At 46.6% G+C, this 27,017-nt stretch overlaps 1 protein-coding gene across 1 annotated transcript in view; it reads right to left on the minus strand.

The window, feature by feature from the left end:
- The window catches only part of LOC148148469 (microtubule-actin cross-linking factor 1, isoforms 6/7-like), a 157,424-nt gene that overhangs the window by 109,452 nt on the left and 20,955 nt on the right, over window positions 1-27,017 (minus strand). Inside the window, exons 6-9 of the mRNA XM_087993184.1 lie at window positions 22,930-23,055; window positions 10,599-10,769; window positions 4,365-4,520; window positions 3,062-3,268 (exon numbers count right to left, since the gene is read on the minus strand). Coding sequence (XP_087849310.1) covers window positions 3,062-3,268; window positions 4,365-4,520; window positions 10,599-10,769; window positions 22,930-23,055 — 660 coding nt within the window. The remainder of the gene's footprint in view (window positions 1-3,061; window positions 3,269-4,364; window positions 4,521-10,598; window positions 10,770-22,929; window positions 23,056-27,017) is intronic.

Below are 27,017 nucleotides of genomic sequence, written 5' to 3' on the forward strand. Positions count from 1 at the left end.
GTTCCATGACATTCCTTAAGGCCCTACCATTCACCGTGAAATTCCTACCTTGATTTGACTTTCCAAAATGCAAGACCTCACACTTATCTACATTTGCGGAGAGGTGCGAGGGAGGAACGAAGGACTTCTGGGGAGTTTTTAAGTGGGTGAGATCTAAACCTGAGACCCTACACCATAGGAGAAAGTGAGGACTGCAGATGCTGGATATCAGAGCTGAAAAATGTGTTGCTGGAAAAGCGCAGCAGGTCAGGCAGCATCCAAGGAACAAGAGAATCGACGTTTCGGGCATGAGCCCTTCTTCCTGAAGAACGTCGATTCTCCTGCTCCTTGGATGCTGCCTGACCTGCTGCGCTTTTCCAGCAACACATTTTCAACCCTACACCATAGGGCCTCCCTCCTACCCACCTCCTCTAACCTTACTAAGAGTCTGTAAACTAGGTAAGTTTTCAGGTTTCTCTTTTTTTTTCCTTCTCTTCCTTTGTTTAGTTCTGCGCGGGCTTTCAGAATATCGGGATATGGATGTCAGGGTAGTTGCGTGTTCCTCCTGCAGAATGTGGCAGGTGAGGGACATTTGCGGGAAGTGCGCCCAACTCCAGCTCCTCGAAAACTGAGTTGGGGAACTGGAGCTGGAGCTGGATGAACTATGGATCATCCGGGAGTCTGAGGGGGAAATTGAGAGGATGGACAGGGAAGTGATCACTCCCCAGATACAAGATAAGGACAGCTGGATTACTGTCACGGGGACGAAAGGGAACCGATGGTCAGAGCAGAGATCCCCTGTGGCCGTTCCCCTCAGCAATAAGTATACCGTTTTGGATACTGCTGGTGGAGTCAGCCTGCCAGGGGTAAGCCATGGTTGTCAGGTCTCTGGCACTGAGCCTGGCACTGTGGCTCAGAAGGGAAGGGTGGGAAATAGAAAAGCGCTAGTAATAGGGGACTCAATAGTTAGACGGATTGACAGGAGATTTTGTGGTCAGGAACGGGACTCCCGGAAGGTACGTTGCCTCCCTGGTGCCAGGGTCCGGGATGTCGCCGATCGGGTCTACAAGATTCTAAAGGGGGAGGGGGACCAGCCAGAAATCGTGGTACATATCGGCACCAATGATACAGCCAGGAAAGGGATTGAGGATCTGAAAAGTGACTACAGAGCGTTAGGTTGGAAGCTGAAGAGCAGGACGAGTAGAGTAGTGATCTCGGGTTTGCTACCGGTGCCACGAGATAGTGAGATGAGGAACAGTCAGCAAATGTAGCTTAACACGTGGCTGTGAGGCTGGTGCAGGAGGGAGGGCTTCAGATACCTAGACCATTGGGATACCTTCTGGGGAAGGTGGGACCTGTACATGAAGGACGGGTTGCACCTGAACTGGAGGGGCACAAATGTCCTGGGTGGGAGATTTGCTCGTGCGATTCGGAAGGGTTTAAACTAGTTTGGCAGGGGGGTGGGAATCGGAGCCACATGTCTGAGAGGGGGTCAGTTGCAGACAGGACAGTGGTAGGATGTAGTGAATCTATCGGGAAGGTTTCTCACGCAATGAAACAAAGGGATCGTTAAAGTGTGTCTGCTTTAACTCAAGGAGTATCAGAAGAAAGAATGATAAACTTAGAGCATGGATCAGTACATGGGGCTATGATGTTGGGGGCATAATGGAGACATGGGTTTGGAATTTCAGAAATCGGTTGGCTGACAGAAGGCAGAGAGTGGTTGTAGATGAAAAGTATTCTGCCTGGAGGTCAGTGTTGAATGGGGTCTCGCAGGGTTCTCTGCTCTTTGTAGTTTTTATAAATGACTTGGATGAGGAGGTTGAGGGGTGGGTTAGTAATTTTGCAGATGACACAAAGGTTGGAGGTATCATCGATAGTATCGAGGGCTACTGCAGGCTGCAGCGAGACATAGACGGGATGCAGAGCTGGGCTGAGAAATGGCAGATGGAGTTCAACCTGGATAAATGTGAAGTGATGCATTTTGGAAGGTTGAACTCGAATGCTGAATATAGGATTAAAGACAGGATTCTTGGCAGTGTGGAGGAACAGAGGGATCTGGGTGTGCAAGTACATAGATCCCTCAAAGTTGCCACCCAAGTGGATAGGGTTGTTTAGAAAGCATATGGTGTTTTGGCTTTCATTAACAGGGTTTAAGAGCCGTGAGGTTTTGCTACAGCTCTACGAGTCCCTGGTGAGACCACACTTGGAATATTGTGTCCAGTTCTGGTCGCCCTACTATAAGAAAGATACAGGCTTTGGAGAGGGTGCAAAGAAGGTTTAGCAGGATGCTGCCTGGACTGGAGGGCTTGTCTTATGAAGAAAGGTTGACAAAGCTCTGACTTTTCTCTCTGGAGGAAGAGAGCAGACCTGATCGAGGTGTACAAAATAATAAGAGGAATAGATAGAGTCAATAGCCAGAGACTTTCCCCCAGGGCAGGATTGACTGGTGCGAGAAGTCATAGCTTGAAGATATTAGGAGAAAGTTATAGAGGTGATGTCAGAGGTAGGTTCTTTACGCAGAGAGTTGTGAATGCATGGAATGTGTTGCCAGCGGTGGTGGTGGAAGCAGAGTCATTGGGGACATTTAAGCGAGTGCTGGACATGCACATGGATAGCAGTGAGTTGACGGGTGCGTAGGTTAAGTTACTATATTTTACATTAGGATTAATCCTCGGCACAACATCGTGGGCCAAAGGAAATGTTCTGTGCTGTACTTTTCTATGTTCGATGATCCTGAGTGCACCCAGCTCCAGCTCCCCCTCACGGTCTCCCAGGAGCTGCAGCTGGGTGCACTTCCCACACACGTGTAGTCATCAGGGATGATGGAAGTTAACCTGAGCTCCCACATCCTGCAGGAGGAACGTGTGACTGCCCTAAGTGCCATCTTAAAGTCTAAAAAGGAAAGTGAAAGGACTTTCCCTGAGCTTACCTGCACTTATTGCTGATCTGCTGCTGGCTGAACCCTCTCAAGCCAGGGCCTTACTTCTTATTCTACTACCAACAGTTTTGGAATAGCACATCTCTCTACCCCTCTGCTTTTTTTTGGTTCGAGGAGGAGGGAAACACTACAGTGTATTACCTGTTGGGCATGTTTTCTGGCCTCCTGGAGAGACTGCTCTCGTTGGCTGGTACACTGTGTAAGTTTTGCCCATTTCTCCCGTACGGTGCCCATCACGTTCTGAATGAGACAGCGATGCTGCTTGCTGCTGCAATCCCTCAGAGGCTCTGAGCATTGTTCCAGGGTGTTCAGCTGTGCAGAGTGCAAGGCTACATCACTGCTGAACCGCTACAGAGAGAGAGAGAGAGAGATGGCAGCCATTACACACACAACTGCATCGCTACCCAATCCATGTACCCGATTTCTGTACCTAATCCCCACACTCACTATCTAGATTAGATTAGATTCCCTACAGCGTGGAAACAGGCCCTTCAGCCCAACAAGTCCACACCGACCCTCTGAACAGTAACCCACCCAGACCCATTTCCCTCTGGCTAATGCAGCTAACACTGTGGGCAATTTAGCCTGGTCAATTCACCTGGCCTGGGAGAAAATTGGAGCACCCGGAGGAAACCCACACAGACACAGGGAGAACGTGCACACTCCACATAGACAGTCACCTGAGGCTGAAATAGAACCGGGTCCCTGGGGCTGTGAGGCAGCAGTGCTAACCACTGAGCCACAGTGCCACTCCACCTGATCCCTGCACCCGATCCCTGCACTCACTGTACCTGATCACTGCCTCTAAGATAGTGACTGTTCAGGCGCCAGTGTCCTGTTAACCCATGTGGTACAAAGAAAGAGCACACGGTGTTGGGGGATAATATATTAGCATGGAGAGAGGATTGGCTAACTACAAGAAAACGGAGAGTGGGGATAAGATGGAATCTCCAGGATAGCAACCTGTAAATAGTGGAGTCCCACAGGGTCAGTGCTCAGCCCACAATTATTTCTAATCTGTATGAAGACAGAGGTAAATGTGCACTCACAAAGTCTGTGAGTGACACAAGATTAGGTGGGAAGGTAAGCGATGAGGATAACACATGGTTTGTGGACAGATATAGACAGGTTAAACGAATGGGAACCGTGTAGCAGATGGGGCATAATGTGGTGAAATGTGAGCTTATGCACTTTGGCAGGAAGAATAGAGGAGTTGAATATTATTTAAAGACTGGAGGAAGTTGCTTCATCAAGGGAGTTGAGAGTCCTTGTGCATATATTACACAAAGCCAGCATTCTAGTTCAGTGGCTAATAGAGAAAGTGAATGGAGTGTTGTCCTTTAATACTGAACCCACCCCAGGGTGATTCTGTGCCATCAGATAACACTTGGCCACAGTGTGATGGGGAGGTGGAATGGACTGTGTTTCTCCCAGGACAGGTCACCTGGTGATCCTGGATCTGTATTGTGATGGACTCCTGGATCAGACTCGGAGCTGGAGCCTTATTCAACACGTTCATGGCATCTTCTATCCAGCCAATCAGCTCCTGGGCGTTGCTATGGAATTGAGTCTCCAAGGTTACTCGTTCAGATAGTCTCACCTGGCAATTTAAACCAATCAAAACACAGTTTATATATGATCAATTCTTTCATGGTCAACCTAACAGAAAGGGTAATCAGGGAGAGACAGGAATAGGAAGACAGGGTGGGGGTTGTGGAGGATTGGCAGAGTTATACAGTATAGAAACAAGCCCTTCAGCCCACTGTGCCATGTTAACCAACCAACACTAATCCCATTTACCTGCACTTGGTCCAGAGCCTACTACACCCTGGCATGTTAAACTCTCATCCAGATAGTTCTTCAATGTTGTGAGAGTACCTGCCTCCACCACCCTCTCAGTCAGCACGGTCCATATATCCACCACCCTCTCAGTCAGCATGGTCCATATATCCACCACCCTCTCAGACAGCACGGTCCATAAATCCACCACCCTCTCAGTCAGCATGGTCCATATATCCACCACCCTCTCAGTCAGCATGGTCCATATAGCCACCACCCTCTCAGTCAGCACGGTCCATATATCCACTACCCTCTCAGTCAGCACGGTCCATATATCCACCACCCTCTCAGTCAGCACGGTCCATATATCCACCACCCTCTCAGTCAGCACGGTTCATATATCCAACACCCTCTCAGTCAGCACGGACCATATATCCACTACCCTCTCAGTCAGCACGGTCCATATATCCACCACCCTCTCAGTCAGCACGGTTCATATATCCACCACCCTCTCAGACAGCACGGACCATATATCCACCACCCTCTCAGTCAGCACGGTCCATATATCCACCGCCCTCTCAGTCAGCACGGTCCATATATCCACCACCCTCTCAGTCAGCACGGTCCATATATCCACCACCCTCTCAGTCTGCACGGTCCATATCTCCACTACCCTCTCAGTCAACACGATCCATATATCCACCACCCTCTCAGTCAGCACGGTCCATATATCCACCACCCTCTCAGTCAGCACGGTCCATATATCCACCACCCTCTCAGTCAGCACGGACCATATATCCATCACCCTCTCAGTCAGCACGGTCCATATATCCACCACCCTCTCAGTCAGCACGGTCCATATATCCACCGCCCTCTCAGTCAGCACGGTCCATATATCCACCACCCTCTCAGTCAGCACGGTCCATATATCCACCACCCTCTCAGTCAGCACGGACCATATATCCACCACCCTCTCAGTCAGCACGGTCCATATATCCACCGCCCTCTCAGTCAGCACGGTCCATATATCCACCGCCCTCTCAGTCAGCACGGTCCATATATCCACCACCCTCTCAGTCAGCACGGTCCATATATCCACTACCCTCTCAGTCAGCACGGACCATATATCCACTACCCTCTCAGTCAGCACGGTCCATATATCCACCACCCTCTCAGTCAGCACGGTCCATATATCCACCACCCTCTCAGTCAGCACGGACCATATATCCACCACCCTCTCAGTCAGCACGGTCCATATATCCACCACCCTCTCAGTCAGTACGGTCCATATATCCACTACCCTCTCAGTCAGCACGGTCCATATATCCACCACCCTCTGGGTGAGAACATTCTTTTTCAGATCTCCTCATAACCACTTCCTCCTCACCTTAAACTGTTGCCCTCTGCTCTTTGACACATCTGCAATGGGGAAAAGGTTTTCACAATTATAATGCCTCAATGCTGCCCCTCAGCCTCCTCTGCTCCAAGGAGAACAGTCCCAGTCTATCCAGTCTCCCCTCATAACTGAGGCTTCCATCCCAGGCAACATGCTGATGAAAATTCTACACCCTCTCCAGTCCTTCTGATATGTGGCCATCAGAAGGAGTTTTTGATCTGTGCCCTAAGCAAATGCGTTTTAAAATTGTAAGCAGACTTCCCTGCTCCAACACTCTACACCCCAGTTAATGAAAGCAAGCAACCCACATGCCTTCGCCATACTGTCCCCCTGTGCTGACACTTTCAGAAAAATCAAAAATACAGACTTGTAACCAAAGTCCCTTTGTTCCTCAGTGCTCCCCAGGGAGCTACTATTCATCCTTCCCTTATTATATCTTCCAAAATTTGTTGCCTCACACTTCTCAGGATAAAATTCCATCTGCCAATGCTCTGCCCAATTTACCAGCTGATTAATATCAGACTGTTGCCTGAGACCTAGGAGAAAGTGAGGGGTGCAGATGCTGGAGATCAGAGTCGAGAGTGTGGCGCTGGAAAAGCACGGCAGGTCGGACAGCATCCGAAATGGCATTCTGCTGAAGGGCGGCACTGTGGCTCAGTGGTTAGCACTGCTGCCTCACAGTGCCAGGGACACAGGTTCGATTCCAGCCTCAGGTGACTGACTGTGTGGAGTTTGCACATTCTCCCCGTGTCTGCGTGGGTTTCCTCTGGGTGCTCTGGTTTCCTCCCACAATCCAAAGACATGTAGGTTGGATCAATTGACCATGATAAATTGCCCATAGTGTCAGGGGCAAATAGGAGAATGGGTTTGGGTGGGTTACTCTTTGGACGGTCAGTGTGGACTTGTTGGACTGAAGGGCCTGTTTCCACACTAGGGATTTTAATTCACACTCTTCAACTGTAGCCTGAGACCATCCTCCTCACTATCAACGACACCCATCAATTTTCCAGTCATCTGCATACTTACTAATTATACCATCCACATTTACATCCAAGTGGTTAATGTACATAGCAAAGAGCAAGAGTCCCAGCACTGATCCCTGTTGTAGACCACTGGTCACAGGCTTCCAATTAAAATCAGCCCTCCGCCATCACCCTTTGCCTCCTGTTTGTAAATCAGTTTTGGATCCAGTTTGCCAGTTGGAATTGAATTTACACCCTAGAATGTGGTGCTTGCTGGAACATTGAGTAAGTCCAGAAGAACGAGGAGCAGAAGTAGGCCATCTGACCCTTTGAGCCTGCTCCACCATTCAATAAGATCATGGGTGATCTTTTGATAGCCTCAGCTCCACTTACCCACCCACTCACCAGAACCCTTGATTCCTTTACTGTTCAAAAATCTATCCAGCTAGGGAACTCCACAGCTTCACAACCCTCTGGGTGAAGAAATCTGCTCCCTCTAATCTTGAGGCTGTGCCCTCTTGTCCTAGTTTCACCTGCCAGTGGAAACATCTTCTCTACTTCCATCTTATCGATTCCCTTCATTATTTTATGTTTCTATCAGATTCCCCCTCATTCTCCTGAATTCCAATGAATATAATCCCAGTCTACTCAGTCTCTCCTCATAAACCAACCCCCTCAACTCCAGAATAAACCTAGTGAACCTCCTCTGCAGCCCTTTGAGTGCCAGGAGGAGATAGACAGATAGATTTTTAATGAGTAAAGGTTGAAAGGTTAAGGAGAGTGGGCAGGAAGGTGTGGTTGGGATTGAGATGAGACCAGCCATGATCATATTAAATCATGGAGCAGGCTCGAGGGGCTGAATGGCCTCCTGCTCCAATGTTCATTGAAACATAGAAAATAGAAGAAGGACGAGGCCATTTGACCCCTCAAGCCGACTCTGCCATTCAATATGATCATAGCTGATTATCAAATACAGCTATGTCCCTGTCCCTGATTCCTCCCATACCCTTTGATCACTTTAGTACCATGAACTATATCTAACTGCTTCATGAAAATATTCAATCTGTTATGGATTAGGCCAGACCACTCAAAACATTCTTAAGCAGGCAACCCAGACCATTACTTTGTAATTTGTTTAGGTCCTGGAGTAAGTTAGCTAGGTTGACTACTAGGCTTTAAAGCAGACAAAAGTTTATTCACAAAATTACACAATGCAACACAAAGAACAGAATAAAGAACCCCTACAGAACTCAGTCTATCCAAACTAGACTTAATTATGCTGTTCCGAATATACACAACAGTCCCAATAAGCAAACTCCCTTTAAAACCCAGTATAAATGGAACACATGCTTACAGGTTGAAGTTAGAAGGGTAGAAGGAGAGAGAGGTTTTGCAGCCTGTTCATACAGTCCACAGCTAAAGTTCAAACTAACTCTGGACTGAACTGCTCAGCTACAGAGCTGACCACTCCCCTTTCATTATACAGGTCACTGCTAAAACATGACCACTTTGGCCTGAAGTCTCATCTGTTTACATAGAAACAAAAGGGCTCTCAACATCCTTTTCATCTCTGTACCAAACTAGTCACCTTGGAACTGGGGGAGTTTTCTGACCCTTCTGAAAGAATCCAAGGACACAGTATCCTTGAGAAAAGGACCAGCTTTGTGACAAGTATTTTAAATTCAATCACTTTCTGTGGCAGAGACTTCCACAGGCTTCCCACTCTCTGGGTGAAGAAAGTGGGAGATGGGGTGTAATGAGAGAGATAGAGGAGGGAGGTGTGGGGTGGAGATAAAAGGGGAGGGGAAGAATGAGAGAGAGGGAAAGGGCAGGGGTGGAGAGAGCAGGAAAAAGGGAGACGGTGCGGGGGGAGGGGGGGAAGGGGGGGGGAGGGGGGGACCTATTTGAGAGCAGAGGGATACAGATGCTTAGGAATTGGGCGACAGGTTTAGACAATACATTTGGATCGGCTCAGGCTTGGAGGGCCGAAGGGCCTGTTCCTGGGCTGCATGTTTTCTTTGTTCAGATGATGGTGCTGTCTCATTAAAGCAAGACAACTGGCATAGCTTATCCTGAGGGTCACCGTGTTTTAGGCTGGGGGAGAGATTGAGAAGGAGTCCTTCATGGTACCCTCAGCCAGTGCAGGAATTGAACCCATGCTGTTGGCGTTATTCTGCATTGCAAGCCATTCAGCCAATCAACTGAACTAACCAACTCCATATTACTGTTAACCAACTGAGCTAACCAACCCCATATTACTGTTAACCAACTGAGCTAACCAACCCCATATTGCTGTTAACCAACTGAGCTAACCAACTCCATATTGCTGTTAACCAACTGAGCTAACCAACCCCATATTACTGTTAACCAACTGAGCTAACCAACCCCATATTGCTGTTAACCAACTGAACTAACCAACTCCATATTACTGTTAACCAACTGAGCTAACCAACTCCATATTGCTGTTAACCAGTGACTGAATAGCTAATATATCAATTGTCCAGTGCCTTCAGTAAAGAGTTCAACTAATCTGGAACCAAGGAGATCAGAGAATGTGGAAGAAACCCATCACTCAGGGCCTGTGGAGTGGTCCCATGGGCCTGTGTTTGCCCAGTATTCTCCACACTTTAGATTAGATTATTTACAGTGTGGAAACAGGCCCTTCGGCCCAACAAGTCCACACCGACCTGCCGAAGTGTAACCCACCCAGACCCATTCCCCTACATTTACCCCTTCACCTAACACTAGGGGCAATTTAGTCTCGTCAATTCACTTAACCTGCGCATTTTTGGACTGTGGGAGGAAACCCACCCAGACACGGGGAGAATGTGCAAACTCCACACGGACAGTTGCCTGAGGCGGGAATTGAACCCGGGTCTCTGGTGCTGTGAGGCAGCAGTGCTAACCACGGTGCCACGGTTCCACTCCACTTGTATGTGTCTCTGTGAATGTGTATGCTGGGATTTGGTGAAGGGGCTTGGAGTTTCACCTGTTTCTCTTAGCCAGTTTCCCACCTCTGCTCTGAACCATCTGTATTCCTCTTGGTCAGCAATTTTGTATTCTACCTGACACCTGCCATAATCCCAGTATTTTTTTCTTTATCTGAATTTCCATCTCCTTTGTCATCCCAGGATCTGTGGAGTTGTTGGTCCTATCTTTCCCATGTAACTGTACACAGCATCTGTTGTTTGAAATTTCTTTACTGTACATGGTTTTCCCATGTTACACTCCAACTGCCAGATTCTTGCCCACTTACTTAACCTCTCTATATCTGTCTGAAACCTCCTGACATCTTTTTCACAAAATGCCTTCCTTGAGGTTCCAGCACAGACCCACAGATTCCACTCACCAACCCTGCCCATCAAATAAAGAGCCATTTATATATACTCTCTGTTTTCTGCAGCAGCCAATCTGCAATCTCTGCCCAATGTTACCCCTTCACCATGTGTTTCTATTCTGCATATTCTCCTCATCTCTCTCTCTCTGATTATCATGACATACACATTCTCTCGATCTCACTCAGAAAGCAATATCCTCTTACTTTCCTTTCCTGCATTTTCAGATGAACTGCGTTCCACTTGTGCTGTAGTGTGTGGAGCCTGTGCTCTGTCTTTGATCCCTTTGAACCTCTGCAGTCATTGAGGAATTGTTCCATCATTGTGTAAACACTGTCATATGCGCACTGTTTGGATTCTACCTCTTTGTACAGTTCCTGTGAAGAACAAGTCACTGAGAGTGAACAGCACATTTTGGTAAACAGTGTACACCACTGGGAAATAAAATGCTGTGTCAGTAAAAGAGACATAAACCTTGAATTGCCACAATCAGTTCACCCGACTTAACCTAGGAAAGGAAAGCTGGTATTTCTGCATAGTTTAGATTAGATTCTCTACAGTGTGGAAACAGGCCCTTCAGCCCAAACAGTCCACTCTGACCCTCCAAAGAGTAACCCACCCAGACCCATTTCCCTCTGACTAATGCACCTAACACTATTGGCCAATTCACCCTGACCGGCACAACTTTGGACTGTGGGAGGAAACCGGAGCACCCAGAGGAATCCCACGCAGACACGGGGAGAATGTGCAAACTCCACACAGACAGTCACCCTAGACTGGAATCGAACCTGGGACCCTGGTGCTGTGAGTTAGTACAGTTAGTGGGTGATTCTGATCCCAGAATAGAATTGTTGAATTTTCTGTCCCATCAAATGTAACCAGTGTGACACTCTGTCCCAACCAGTTTTAGAATCTTCATCCCAAAACTCTTGGGGCAAGAAACTCCTCAACAGAATCATTTATTATTTAATGTGGGTTGTTTTCAATACATCACTATTTATTTCCCCAAGTTCTCTAGCCTTTTTTCCACAATAAAAACCTGAGGTGAAACATTCATTTAGTACCTCACCCATCTCCTGTGGTTCCACACATAGATGACCTGGTTGATCTTTAAGGAGCCCTATTCTCTCCCGAATACTTTTGCTCTTAATGTACTTGTGGAATCTCTTTGGATTATCTGGAATTATCCTTATCTGCCAAGGTCATCTCATATCCCCTTTTAGCCCTCCTGATTCCTGAAGTAACTCCACAGAGACTGGTATCCTGTGACCAAGCCCCCCTTTATTTACACAGGCAGAATCCTGGACACTGATCCAGCTCCCTCAGAGCCCACTCTCAGAGTGAACAGGATGTCTGACACTGCTGTGTATATCTGCCAGCCAGGGCTCCCCGATTGGACCAAATTAACAACCCCAGTCAGGGAAGTCACATTCTATGATGTTCACACAGCTGACCTTGTTACAGTCACTACAATTTCACTGTTAAGAATGCCCCTCACCCCTTATACTCTTCAAGAGATTCGCTTGATCCCAGTTGTATATATCTAACATGCGCCTCCTTTTTATTCCTGACCAGAGCCTCAATATCTTAGTTCATCAATTGTTCCCTACTTGTATCAGCCTTACCCATCTTCTCTAACAGGAACATAATGCCTCTGAACTCTTGTTAGCACACTTGAAAACCTCCCACCTGCCAGTTGTCTCTTTACCTGTGAACAGTCTACTCCAATCAACTTTTAAAAATTCCTCAAGATTAGACTGGTGCTGGAAAAGCACAGCAGGCCAGACAGCATCCCAGGAGCAGGAAAATCGACATTTTGGGCAGGAGCCTTTCATCAGGAATGACCTGATTTTTGAAAATTCCTGTCTAATGTCATCAAAATATGTCTTACTCCAACTAAAAACTTTTACTTTTAGATAAGGCTTATCTTTTTCCATAACTATTTTATAACTATAGAATTATGATTGTTTTTCCCAAAGTGCTCCCCTACTAACACTTCAGTCACTTTTCCTATTTCCCAAGAGAAGGGCAGGTTTTGCTTCTTCTGTAGTAGGTACATCTACAGGTTGATAAAGAAAAATTTCTTGAACGTGTTTAACAAATTCCTCATCATCCGAGCCCTTAACGTTCTGGCAGTTCCAGTCAGTGTTTGGAAAGTTAAAATCCCCTACTATTACAACCTTATTACTTTTACATATCTGAGGTCTCCCTACATATTTGCTCCTTAGTTTCCCACTGACTATTAGGTGGCCTATAGTACAATCCTATTCCTCTCTTATTTCTGAGATCCACTCATTTAGCTTCACTGGATGATCCCCTGGGAATATCCTCTCCAAGTACAGCTGTAATATTTTCCTTAATCAAAAATGCCACTCCCCCCCTCTCTTGCTTCCCTTTCAAACATTCCAAAAGCATCTAAGACCCAAAATGTTGAGCTGTCAGTCCTGCCCTTCCCTCACCTAGGTCCCTGGAATAATGTGCATTCCCAATGCCACATTCCCATCGATGGCCTGACTTCACCAGCCTTACCTGTAAGACCCCTTGCATTGAAATAAATGCAGTTTAATTTATCAGTCTTACCTCTTTCTCTGATTTGCTGTTGCCACCTTTTCTAATTAACTCGCCCTTTTTTGCATCCAAACCATTCTCATCTGTCTCTCTATTCTCACTAATACTTGAGCTTCTTGCCAAGATGGCGGTAGAGTTGACACTTCCAACTGAGCTTATCCACTGTCCATTTTGTTTTCTTTTGTCATTCTTTTTTCTCTTTTATGTTCTTTTTTTCTATCTCTTTCTTCTCAGTGATGTCCTGAATTCCCGGCCTCGGTGCCGATTTGGACTCTTGGCTAATTGGAGAAAGTGAGCACCGCAGATGCTGGCGATCAGAGTCAAAAAGCATCGCGCTAGAAATGCACAGCCGGTCAGGCAGCATCCGAGGAGCAGGAGAGTTGGTGTTTTGGGCATAAGCCCTTCATTAGGGATTCCTGATGAAACGTCGATTCTCCTGCTCCTCAGATGCTGCCTAATCTGCTGTGGTTTTCCAGCACCACACATTTAGGCTCTTGGCCAATTGCCAGCCTCGGACTTGGACTCTCGGCTTCAGCATGGACCTGGCATAGCAGTCTCTCAGCCCGGTGTGAGCGGTCTCTCTCAGCTTAGTGTGGGTGAACTCTTGGCCTGATGTAGTGGTGTCTCAGGGCAAAAGTGAGGACTGCAGATGCTGAAAACCAGAGTTTAGATTAGAGTGGTGCTGGAAAAACAGGTCAGGCAGCATCCAAGGAGCAGGAAAATCGATGTTTCGGGCAGGAGCCCTTCATCAGGATTCCTGATGAAATGTCAATTTTCCTGCGCCTCAGATGCTGCCCGATCTGCTGTGTTTTTCCAGCGCCACTCTGATCTAAAGTATGGTGTCTCAGCTTGGTGTAGCCTCAGTGTGGATTTCCATTCTTAAGGTGATTCCAGAGCGGTCTCCCAGCCTTACGATCCTCAAAGTGAGGCCTGGTGAAGTCTGGAGTCAAGGCCCAGTGTGGATTGGAGGCTAGGGGCCAGGTTGATTGGATTGGAAAAATTGTTGTACTGAACTTTTTAATTTCTCTATTTTCTAATGTATTCCTACAATTTGTAATGTTGGACTTTTTAATCTCTAGTTGTTTACCCTGAGCACTTATACTGAAGAATCTGTACCTAGGTACCTTGTACCTAAGATGATGTTTCACTCATTTGAGTATGTGTGACAAAAAAGCAAATTCAGTTCAATTAAGATCCCCCTCATCCCCACTCCCAACAGTTTAAAACGCTCCCCAATAGATATGTTCCCTTGTGTTTTTCTAGACAACCACAAGGGTCTGATGTGGAGGACCATTCTTATTTTTGGAGGGTCCATCCCTGTTTTGAGTCCTATGGATCTCACTGTTTAGAGCCTCTACAGGTTTCCCGATTTATCCTTTAGCAGCTCTGACCTCAGACAAGTCACTTCTCAGTTTTGTAAAATTTGCTTTCATCCAGTGTAAAACGCTTCCTCCTGATTTATCTCTGTCATTTTCCATAATAATACTAACTCTAACTGAATTGTGGTCACTAGCCCTGATACAGTCACCGTTTAGATCAGAGTGGTGCTGGAAAAACACTCGGTAAAAACAAGGACTGCAGATGCTGGAACCCAGACTCTAGAAAAGCACAGCAGGTCAGGCAGCATCCGAGGAGCAGGAAAGTCAACGTTTCGGGCAAAAGCCCTTCATCAGGAGTAGAGGCAGGCAGCCTCCAGGGTGGAGAGATAAATGGGGGATGGGGGTGGGGAGAAAGTAGCATAGAGTACAATAGGTGAATGGGGGTGGTGATGGAGGTGATAGGTCAGAGAGGAGGGTGGAGTGGATAGGTGGAAAGGAAGATAGACAGGTAGGACAAGTCATAAGGATGGTGCTGAGCTGGAAGTTTGGAGCTGGGGTAAGGTGGGGGAAGGGGAAATGAGGAAACTGGTGAAGTCCACCTTGATGCCCTAGGGTTGAAGTGTTCCAAGGAAGAAGATGAGGCGTTCTTCCTCCAAGCGTCTAGTGGTGAGGGAGCGGCGATGAAGGAGGCCCAGGACCTCCATGTCCTCCGCAGAGTGGGAGGGGGAGTTGAAATATTGGGCCACAGGGCGGTGGGGTTGATTGGTGTGGTTGTCCCAGAAATGTTCTCTGAAACGCTCTGCTGGGAGGCGCCCAGTCTCCCCAGTGTGGAGGAGACCATATCGGGAGCAACGGATACAATAAATGATATTAGCAGGTAAACCTTTGATGGATGTGGAAGGCTCCTTTAGGGCCTTGGATAGAGGTGAGGGAGGAGGTGTGGGCTCAGGTTTTGCAATTCCTGCGGTGGCAGGGGAGGGTGCCAGGATGGGAGGGTGGGTTGTTGGGGGGGGGGGGGGGGGGCGTGGATCTGACCAGGTAGTCACGGAGGTAACAGTCTTTGTCACTTCACCAACTTGTCCATCTTTTTATCCTAAAACTAAATCCAGAATAGTGTCCCCTCTCAAAGGGCTTGTCGTGTATCATTTAAAAAGTTTCCTGGACACAGTACATAATATTTTCACCCTCAGTGCCCCTTGTACTGTTTGAAACAGAGTTTGTGTTGGGACAGTTAAAGTCGCCTCCTATTATTTCCCTCTTATTCCTACAGGCCAAACTTTGTCCACATTTATATGTTATCTATCTTCCTCTCCCTCTCACTATGTGGAGGTCTGTAATACACTCCTAATTGTGTGACTACTCCTTTCTTTATTCCTTAAAACCTCATTTATTAACCCGTTTACTATATGATTCCTTCTCACAATGAAGAAGGAGATTTAACACTTTAATAACTGCTTTGAGAACTGTTACAGTGTTGCAGCATGCTTTGTGAATAGAACATAGAACAGTACAACATAGTACAGGCCCTTCAGCCCTCGATGTTGTGCCGACCTTTTATCCTACCCTAAGATCAGACTAACCGACATACCCTTCATTGTACTATCATCCATGGGCCTGTCCAAGAATCGCTTAAATGTCCCTAATGTATCTGACTCTACTCCCACCGCTGGCAGTGCATTCCACACACCCACCACACACTGCGTAAAGAACCTACCTCTGACACCTCCCCTAAACTTTCCTCCAATCAGCTTAAAACTATGGCCCCTCATGATAGCCATTTCTGCCCTGGGGAAAAGTCTCTATCTATGCCTCTCACCGTCTTGTACACCTCTATCAAGCCCTAGCTCCCTCAACCTTTCATCACCCTCCAGTCCAGTCCAGACAGCATCCTGGTAAATCTCCTCTGCACCCTCTCTAAAGCTTCCATATCCTTCCTATAATGAGGCAACCAGAACTGAACACAATATTCCAAATGTGGTCCAAATGTGGCTCTATAGAGATGCAGCATAACCTCACAGCTCTTAAACTCAATCCCCCTGCTAATGAAAGCCAACACACCATACACCTTCTTAACAACATAGGTTTAGAGTGAGAAGGGAAAGATTTAAAAGAGCCCTAAGGGGCAAAAAAAAAAGTGTGGCACAGTGGTTAGCACTGCTGCCTCACAGCGCCAGAGACCTGGGTTCAATTCCCGACTCGGGTGACTGTCTATGTGGAGTTTGCACATTCTCCCCGTGTCTGCGTGGGTTTCCTCCGGGTGCTACGGTTTCCTCCCACAGTCCAAAGATGTGCAGGTTAGGTGAATTGGCCATGCTAAATTGCCCGTAGTGTTAGGTGAAGGGGTAAATGTAGGGGAATGGGTCTGGGTGGGTTGCTCTTCGGAGGGTCGGTGTACACCATTTCCACTGCTCTATCTTCATCAATGCGTTTTGTCACATTCTCAAAAAATTCAATAAGGTTTGTGAGGCATTCCTGATTATCTCTAATCAAACTATAATTTTCCAAATCATCATAAATCCTGTCTCTCAGAATCCTCTCCAATACTTTGCCAAACACAGACTGGTCTTGGGCATAATTGAAATGTGGAGCTTATTCAAGGAACAGCTATTGTGTGTCCTTGATAAGTATGTACCAGTCAGGCAGGGAGGAAGTGGTCGAGCGAGGGAGCCGTGGTTTACTAAAGAAGATGAATCTCTTGTCAAGAGGAAGGAGGCTTATGTTAGAATGAGATGTGAAGGCTCAGTAGGGCACTGGAGAGTTACAGGTTAGCCAGGAAAGACCTAAAGAGAGAGCTAAGAAGTTCCAGGAGGGGACATGAGAAGTCGTAAACCCTAAAGCTTTCTATAGGTATATCAGGAATAATAGAATGACGAGAGTAAGATTAGGGCCAATCGAGGACAGTAGTGGGAAGTTGTGCGTGGAGTCCAAGGAGATAGGGGAAGCACTAAATGAATACTTTTTGTCAGTATTCACCTGGAAAAAGACAATGTTGTCGAAGAGAATACTGAGAAACAGGCTACGAGACTAGATGGGATTGAGGTTCACTAGGAGGAGGTGTTAGCAATTCTGGAAAGTGTGAAAATAGATAAGTCCCCTGGGCCGGACTGGTTTTATCCTAGGATTTTCTGGAAGTCAGAGGAGATTGCAGAGCCTTTGGCTTTGATCTTCATGTTGTAATTATCTACAGGAATAGTGCCAGACGACTGGAGGATAGCAAGTGTTGTCCCTTTGTTCAAGAAGGGGAGTAGAGACAACCCTGAAATTTATAGACCATTGAGCCTTCCTTCGGTTTTTGGCAAAGATTTGTAAAGGATTATTAGAGATAGGATTTATAATCATCTAGAAAGGAATAAGTTGATTATCGATAGTCAGCATAGTTTTGTGAAGGGTCAAAAAGTATGGTGCTGGAAAAACACAGCTGGTCAGCCAGTATCTGAGGAGCAGGAGAATCGACGTTTCAAGTATAAGCAGTTCATTAGGAATAAGGCTTGTGGGCCAAGGGGGCTGAGGTATAAATGGGAGGTGGGTGGTGCTGGGGGGGGAAGGTAGATGACCTCGGGGGGTACATTGAGAGAGAGATTGACTGAGATCCTTGTAGAAGGAGGAGGAGAACATCTTTAAGGTCGGCATCCTTGTGAAAGGTGGGCCAGGCCTCACCAAACCTTATTGAGTTCTTTGTGAAGGTGACCAAACAGATGGATGAGGGTAAAGCGGTTGATGTGGTGTATATGGATTTCAGTAAGGCATTTGATAAGGTTCTCCATGGTAGGCTACTGCACAAAATACAGAGGATTGGGATTGAGGGTGATTTAGCGATTTGGATCAGAAATTGGCTAGCTGAAAGACAGAGGGTGGTGGTTGATAGGAAATGTTTATCCTGGAGTTCAGTTACTAGTGGGGTACCGCAAGGATCTGTTTTGGGGCCACTGCTGTTTGTCATTTTTATAAATGACCTGGATGAGGGCATTGAAGGATGGGTTAGTAAATTTGCGGCTGATACTAGGCCAGTGGAGTTGTGGACAGTGCGGAAGGATGTTGTAGGTTACAGAGAGACGTAGAGCTGGGCTGAGAGGTGGCAAATGGAGTTTAATGTGGAAAAGCGTGAGGTGATTCACTTTGGAAGGAGTAACAGGAATGAAGAGTACCGGCCTAATGGTAAGATTCTTGGCAGTGTAGATGAGCAGAGAGATCTCAGTGTCCATGAACATAGATCGCTCAAAGTTGCCACCAGGTTGATAGGGTTGTTAAGAAGGCATACGGTGTTAGCTTTTATTGGTAGAGGAATTGAGTTGCGGAACCATGGGGTCAGGTTGCAGCTGTATGAAACTTGGAGTATTGTGTACAGTTCTGGTCACCACATTGTAGGAAAGACGTGGAAGCATTGGAAGATTTACCAGGATGTTGCCTGGTATGGAGGGAAGGTCTTACGAGGAAAGGCTGAGGGACATGAGGCTGTTTTTGTTAGAGAGAAGAAGGCTGAGAAATGACTTAATTGAGACATAGAAGATAATCAGAGGGTTAGATAGGGTGGACAGTAAGAGCCTTTTTCCTTTGATGGTGATGGCTGGCCTGAGGGGACATAGATTTAAATTGAGGGGTGATACATATAGGACAGATGTCAGAGGTAGTTTCAGAGTAGTAGGGACATGGAACGACCTGCCTGCAACAGTAGTAGACTCGCCAACTTTAAGGGCATTTAAATGGCCATTGGATCAACATATAAATGATAACGGAATAGTATTGGTTAGATGAGCTTTAGATTGGTTTCACAGTTTGGTGCAACATTGAGGGCTGAAGGGCCTTCACTGTACTGTGATGTTCTATGTAATTCCGAGGATTATCCCTATTCCCTTTCTTGAACAGGGGAATAACATTTGCCACCCTGCAATCATCTGGCACGACTCCAGTGGACAGTGAGGACACAAAGATCATCACCAGGAGCATAGCAATCTTCTCTCGCTTCCTGTAGTAACCTTGGGCATATCTCATCTGGCCCAGGGGACTTATTTATCCTCATGTTTTTCAAATTTTTCTGCACATCCTCATTAACTTCAACCTGTTTGGGCATATCAGCTTGTTTCATGCTGCCCTCACAAATGGAAAGGCCCTTCTCAGTAGTGAATTAAGGATCTCCCCGACCTCCTCCAACGCCAGGCACAGGCTCCCTCCACTATCCTTGATCGGCCCTATCCTCACTCTGGCCATCCTCTTGTTCCTCACGTAAGTGTAGAATGCCTTAGGGTTTTCCTTAATCCTACCCACTAAAGCTTTTTCCTGCCCCTTCTATCTCTCCGAAGTCCATTCTTCAGTTCCTTCCTGCCTACCTTGTAACCCTCTAGAGCCAAGTCTGATCCTTACTTCCTCAACCCTAAGTTAGCTTCCTTCTTCCTCTTGACTAGATGTTCCACATCCCTTGTCATCCAAGGTTCCTTCACCCTACTTATCCCTTCCTTGCCTCAGTGGGACAGACCTGTGCAGCACTATCAGCAAGTGATTCCTAAACAACCTCCACATTTCTGTCGTCCATGCTGACCAGATATCCCACCCCAATCTAGTCCCACCTGCCAGCACCTGGCCCATATCCATCCAAACCCTTCCTATTCATATACCCATCCAAATGCCTCTTAAATGTTGCAATTGTACCAGCCTCCACCACTTCCTCTGGCAGCTCATTCCATACACCTACCACCCTCTGAGTGAAAAAGTTGCCCCTTAGGTCTCTTTTATATCCTTCCCCTCTCACCCTAAACCTTTGCCCTCTAGTTCTGGATTCCCCAACCCCAGGGAAAAGACCTTGCCTATTTACCCTATCCATGCCCCTCATGATTTTATAAACCTCTATAAGGTCACCCCTCAGCCTCCGACATTCCAGGGAAAATAGCCTAAGCCTGTTCAACCTCTCCAAAATGCAGCACCTAAAATTTATCTAAATTAAACTCCATCTGCCACTCGAGAAAATGCTGGAAAATCTCAGCAGGTCTGGCAGCATCTGTAAGGAGAGAAAAGAGCTGACGTTTTGAGTCTAACTGACCCTTTGTCAAAGTTTTGACAGAGGGTCAGTTCGACTCAAAACGTCAGCTCTTTTCTCTCCTTACAGATGCTGCCAGACCTGCTGAGATTTTCCAGCATTTTCTCTTTTGGTTTCAGATTCCAGCATCTGCAGTAATTTGCTTTTATCCACCTGTCACTCCTCAGCCCATTGGCCCATCTGATCAAGATCCCTTATAATCCGAGGTAACCTTCTTTGCTGTCCACTCCACCTCCAATGCTCCCAACTTATTCTCCATAGTTCTACTTAATAGCATTGTAATTCCCCCTCACACAATTAAATACTTTCCCAAACCATCTGCTCCTATTCCTCTCCATGAGTACAATAAAGGTCAGGAAGTTGTGATCACTATCACCGAAATACTCTACCACCAAGAGATCTGACACCTGATCTGGTTTGTTGCCAAGCACCAAATCCAATATGGCCTCCCATCTAGTTGGCCTATTGAGTTAAGAATCCTTCCTGGACACACCTAACAAAATCTGCATCATCCAAACTATCTGCACTAAGGAGGTTCCAATCAGTATTAGGGAAGTTGAAGTCACCCGTAACAACAGCCCTGTTACTTCTGCACCTTTCCAAAATCTGTCTCCCAATCTGTTCTTCCATGTCTCTGTTGCTATTGAGGGATCTATAGAAAGCTCCCAACAAAGTGACTGCTCCTTTCCTGTTCCTGCCTTTAACCCATACTGACTCTGTAGACAAGCCCTCCTTGCCAACCTCCCTTTCTGCAGCTGTGATGCTATCCCTAATTAGCAATACCACTCCCCCACCTCTTTTATCTCCCTCCCTGAAGCATCTAAATCCTGGAACATCCAACAACCATTCCTACCCCTGTGAAATCCAAGTCTCAGTAATGGCCACAACATCACAGCTCCAAGTTCATCACCCTTACTCCTGACATTTCTTGAGTTAAAATAGATACTCTTCAACCCACCACGCTGACTGCAACATTGCCCGATCAACTTTCTATCCATCCTCACAGACTGTCTGCATGCTGTATCTGCCTGTTCACCAGCTACCTCATCCTCTGATCCATAGCTCCGGCTCCCATCCTCCTGCCAATATAGTTTAAACCCTCCTGAAGAGCTCTAGCAAACCTCCCATCCAGGATATTGGTGCCCATCCAGGTCAGGTGCAACCCATTCAATTTGTACAGGTCTCATCTTCCCCAGAAGGTATCCCAATGATCCACATATCTGAAGCCCTCCCTCCTATACCATCCCTGCAGCCACATGTTCAGCTGCACTCACTTTCTCTTCCCAGCCTCACTAGCCCATGGCACCGGTAGCAATCCTGAGATCACTACTCTGCTCATCTTGCCTTTTAGCTTCCAACCTAATTCCCTATATTCACTTTTCAGGTCCTCATCCCTTTCCCTAGCTTTGTCATTGGTACCGATATGTACCACAACTTAGAACATAGAACATTCCAGCGCAGTACAGGCCCTTCGGTCCTCGATGTTGCACTGCCCTATGAGACCAATCTGAAGCCCACCTCACCTACGCTATTCTATTCTCATCCAAATGTCTATCCAATGACCATTTAAATGTCCTTAAAGTTGGCGAGTCTACTACTGTTTCAGGCAGTGCATTCCACTACCCTACTACTCTCTGAGTAAAGAAACTACCTCTGACATCTGCCCTAAATCTATCACCCCTTTATTTAAAGCTATGTCCCCTCGTGCTAGCCATCACCATCTGAGGAAAAAGGCTGTCACTATCCACCCTATCTAACCCTCTGATCATCTTATCTGTCTCAATTAACACCCCTCAACATTCTTCTCTCTAACGAAAACAGCCTCAAGTCCCTCAACCTTTCCTCATAAGAACATCCGAGTAAATCTCCTCTGAACCCTTTCCAAAGCTGCCACATCCTTCCGATAATGCGGTGACCAGAACTGTACGCAATACTCCAAGAGCGGCTGCACCAGAGTTTTGTACAGCTGCAGCATGACCTCGTGGCTCTGAAACTCAATCCCTCCACCAATAAACGCCAACACACCATCTGCCTTCTTAATAACTCGATCAACCCGGGTGGCAACCTCTGGCTGTTCTCTTTACCCCTTAAAAATCAATCTGAGACATCCCTGACCCTGGTGCCTGGGAGACAACATACCATCCAGGAGTCTCGCTTGTGACTACAGAATCTCCTGTCTGTTCCTCGAACCATTAGATCTGTCACTATCGCTCTCCTGTTTCCCCCCCTTCCCTTCGGAGTCACAGTAGGTAAGTTTTAAAAATGAAAACAGAAATGGGTCTGGCAGCATCTGTAGAGAGACAGAAACACAGTTATTTCTAGTAAGAGTCTTTCTCAGAATGTTGAATTAGAAATGTTAACTCTGCTTTCTCTCCACAGAGGCTGCCAGACTCGCTGGCTTCCTGCAGTAATTTCTGTTTTTTTGTTCAGATTTCCAGCATCCACGTTAATTTGCTTTTATACTTTTTAAACGTGAAGTCCCCTTGTAAAGTCGAAAAAGTGGGAGTTGATTTTCGGGGAGGTTTTAGTGTGAAGTTAGGGATCCTGACAGGCCTGACCCAGCCCTGGGCTGACACATTAGCAGCAGTTTTGAGCTCTGAGCCCACAAGCCTCATTACTCACCAGGTGAAGCTGGAATCTCTCCTGAGCTGTCTGAGCTGCTTCGCAAAGTCCATTTGCAGACAATTGTCCTTCAACTTCATCGATCCACAGCAAAAGGCCTTGTATTTCCTGGTTTAGCTTCTGCGCCTAAACATCCAAACAAATAAATTAGGCCATTTGGGGGGGGAATAGTGAACATGGAAATGTTGGAAAAAGATGTAAGGAGATATACCAGGATCTTTATGTATTTTTAAACCAAACAAGTTCAGCAGTTACCCAGACTTTTCTGGAAAAGGAAGAGTTATCTTGAAGTGACTTAGCAAAAGTAACTCAAGGATGGACTAATTGAGTTGGTAGAGCAGTTAGTGTTAAAAGTAGGAGCTACGGTGGCAGATGTAACTGAGATGATAGCACAGCATTTGAAATTGGAAGAACAGTAAAGCAAACAAGATAATGAGTCAATTAAATTGGAGGGGATTGCAGATGAGATGGCTGAGAAGCAGGAAATGAAAATTAAATGCTTAATTTTGAACAGGATAGACAACTAGAAACAAGAAGGCTGGAACTTAAAAGAGGAAAAGGAGACAGAGCAGACATTTCAGGGAAAAGGAAAAAGACAGAGATTCCAGCGTAAACGTTTGGAACGAGTAAAAACAAATGGAATCAGATGTGTTATTGAGCTGTTTTGTCTCTTTCAGTGATTTTAGTGCTTTTGTTCCTCTTGCTTTCCATTGGTCAATGTCCTTTTAAATTCAGTGTCTCTCAAGTTGTAAAGAGAAAATCAAGAATCTGCATTTAAAAGGTTCCTTCAGTTATTGTTCATTTTTAGGGCCTACACTGTACAGGACATTGCTTAGGCCACTGTTGGAATATTGCGTGCAGTTCTGGTCACCTTCCTATCGGAAAGATGTTGTGAAACCTGAAAGGGTTCAGAAAAGATTAACAAGGATATTGCCAGGGTTGGAGGATATGAGCTACAGGGAGAGGCTGAACAGGCTGGGGCTGTTTTCCCTGGAGCATCAGAGGCTGAGGGGTGACCTTATAGAGGTTTACAAAATTATGAGGGGCATGGATAGGATAAATAGGCAAAGTCTTTTCCCTGGGGTCGGGGAGTCCAGAACTAGAGGGCATAGGCTTAGGGTGAGAGGGGAAAGATATAAAAGAGACCTAAGGGGCAACTTTTTCACACAGAGGATGGTACGTGTATGGAATGAGCTGCCAGAGGATGTGGTGGAGGCTGGTACAATTGCAACATTTAAGAGGCATTTGGACGGGTATATGAATAGGGAGGGTTTGGAGGGACTTGGGCCGGGTGCTGGCAGGTGGGACTAGATTGGGTTAGGATATCTGGTCGGCATGGACGGGTTGGACCGAAGGGTCTGTTTCCATGCTGTACATCTCTATGACTCTTTGATACAGCTGGGATTATTGAGATGTGGCAGTACAGACACCAGGGATGGGAACGGATTATCCAGAGGTATTCAGAATTTAGGAAGGACAGACGAGAAAGAAAGCAGGTGGAGTTGCATGGCTGCTTCGAGGAAATTAATTCAATAGGGCGGAAGGAGATTAACTCTGACAATGTGGAATCTGTATGAGGAGAGGTGAGAAACACCAAGAGAACAATGTGGGTGGCATTACTTGGAAAAGCATAGTTTAATTAGGTCGCCAAACAGTAGGTGTGATGTCAGGAAAGAGGAAATTTGAGATACATGCAATAAAGGAGCATGAGGAAGTGACAAAGGTGATTGGTGAGAGTAGGCCAGGGATGTTATCCACATGAAAAGTGTTTGACAAGATCCCTCAAGGTAGGCTGATGCAGAAGATTAAGTCACATGGGATACATGGTGAGTTGGATACAAAATTGGCTTGGCCACAGCAGACAGAGTCAAACAGTGTGGTGCTGGAAAAGCACAGCAGGTCAGGCAGCATCCGAGGAGCAGGAGAGTTGACATTTCGAACATAAGCCCTTCATCAGGAATGGCTGAGAGATAAATGGGAGGGGGGTGGGGCTGGGGGGGAAGGTAGATGGGAAAGTGATATGGAGATGGCGGGTGATGATAGGTCAGAGAGGAGAGTGGAGCGGATAGGTGTGACAGGTCAAAGGGACGGTGCTGGGTTGGAGGGTTGGATCTGGAATAAGGTGGGAGATGGGGAAATGAGGAAACAGGTGAAATTTACATTGACGCCCTGGGGTTGGAGGGTCCCAAGGCAGAAGATGAGGTAGTCTTCCTCTAAGCATTGGGTGACTAGCGTTTGGCAGGGGAGGAGGCCCAGGACTTGCATGCCCTTGGCGGAGGATAATACAACATATCATCTGCTGCCATTTCCTCCACCTACAAACAGACCCCACCACCAGAGATATAGTTCCCTCCCCACCCCTATCTGCAACCTGCAGAGATGATTCCCTCCACGACTCCCTTGTTAGATCCACGTCCCCCACCAACCCACCCTCCACTCCTGGCACCTTCCCCTGCCACCGCTGAGGTGTAAAACCTGTGCCCACACCTCTAGCCACCTGGAGGAAGAATGTGTCATCTTCCACCCTCCACCCCCACTTTCATCAGTCTATTGCATTCCCAGATACCTTCCATCCACCTCCCATTTAACTCTCAACCGCCTTGGGTCCCACCCCATATTCCCAATGAAGAGCTTCTCCTGCTCCTTGGATGCTGCCTGACGGCTGCGCTTTTCCAGCATCATACTCTCAACTCTGATCTCCAGCAGCTGCAGTGCTCACTTTCTCCCAGCAGACAGTGGGTGGTTGTGGAGGGATGTTTCTCTGACTGGAGGACTGTGATCAATGGTGTTCTGCAAGAATCTGGATGTAGGGACTTCTGTTGTTTGTCAATTGATAAACGATTTAGATGGAAGTCGAGATGGCCTGATTAGTAAGTTTACAGACAACTCAAAAATGGGTAGAGTTGTGGATAAAGAGGAGAGCTGTCAAAGGATCCAACAGGATAGAAATCGTTTGGAAAGTTGGATGGAGAAATAGCAGGTGGAGTTTAATGCGGACAAGTGTGAAGTGATGCATTTTGGGAGGTCAAAGGCAAAAGGCAAGCATACAGTAAATGGCAGGACCCTGAGGAGCATTGATATACAGAGGGATCTTGGGGTGCAAGTCCATAGCTCCTTGAAAGTAGCAACACAAGTGGTTAAGGAGGTAAAGAAGGCTTACTGCATGCTCACCTTCATCAGTTGGTACACCGAGTATAGAACTTCAGTGAAGCCACATCTGGAGTACTGTGTGCAGTTCTGCTCCCCACACTATAGGAAGGATGTGGAGGCTTTGGACACGGTGCAGAAGAGGTTTACCAGGATGTTAATTGGATTGGAGTGTATTAGCTAGAAGGAGAGGTTGGATAAACTTTGATTGTTTTCAATAGAGTATCAGATCCTGAGGAGCGACCTGATGGAAGTATTTAATATTATATAGGGTGGATCATCAGAGTCTGCTTCTCAGGTTGGAAAGAGGGACATGAGTTTAAGTTTAAAGGAGAGATGAGAGGCAAGTGTTTTTTTACACAGACAGTGGTCAGTGCCTGGAATGTGCTGCCAGAGCCAGTGGTGGAGGCGGGTACAGTAGCAATGTTTAAGAGGTATCTTGACAGATGCATGGATAGGCAGGGAATAGAGGGATATGGTCCGCATAGAGGCAAGTTTTTTAGGTTGGAAAGGTGTCATGTGTCAGCATAGGCTTGGTGGGTTGAAGGGCCATTCCTGTGCTGTCCTGTTCTTCGTTCTCTTTGTTCAGAAGAATGACAGGGGAATTTCATAGAAACCTATAAAATTCTAACAGAATTAGACAAGGTAGATTCGGGAAGAATGTTCCCAATGGCCAGGGAGTCCAGAATGAGGAGTCACTGTCTAAGGATACGGGGTGACCATTCAGATTGAGATGAGGAGACATGTCTTCACTGAGAGAGTGGTAAGCCTGTGGAATTCTCTGTCACAGAAAATAGTTGAGGCCCAAACATTGAAGAAATTAGATTTAGATCTTAGGACTAAAGGGATCCAAGGGTCTGGGGAGAAAGCAGGAAGAGGAGACTGAGTCACGTGATCATATGGAATGGTGGAGCAGGGCTGAGTGGCCTACTCCTGCTCCC

The sequence above is a fragment of the Chiloscyllium plagiosum genome, unplaced genomic scaffold (genome assembly GCF_037043375.1).
Source record: "Chiloscyllium plagiosum isolate Xiang-an unplaced genomic scaffold, Cpla_swu_hap1 HiC_scaffold_12, whole genome shotgun sequence".
Taxonomy (NCBI): Eukaryota; Metazoa; Chordata; class Chondrichthyes; order Orectolobiformes; family Hemiscylliidae; genus Chiloscyllium; species Chiloscyllium plagiosum.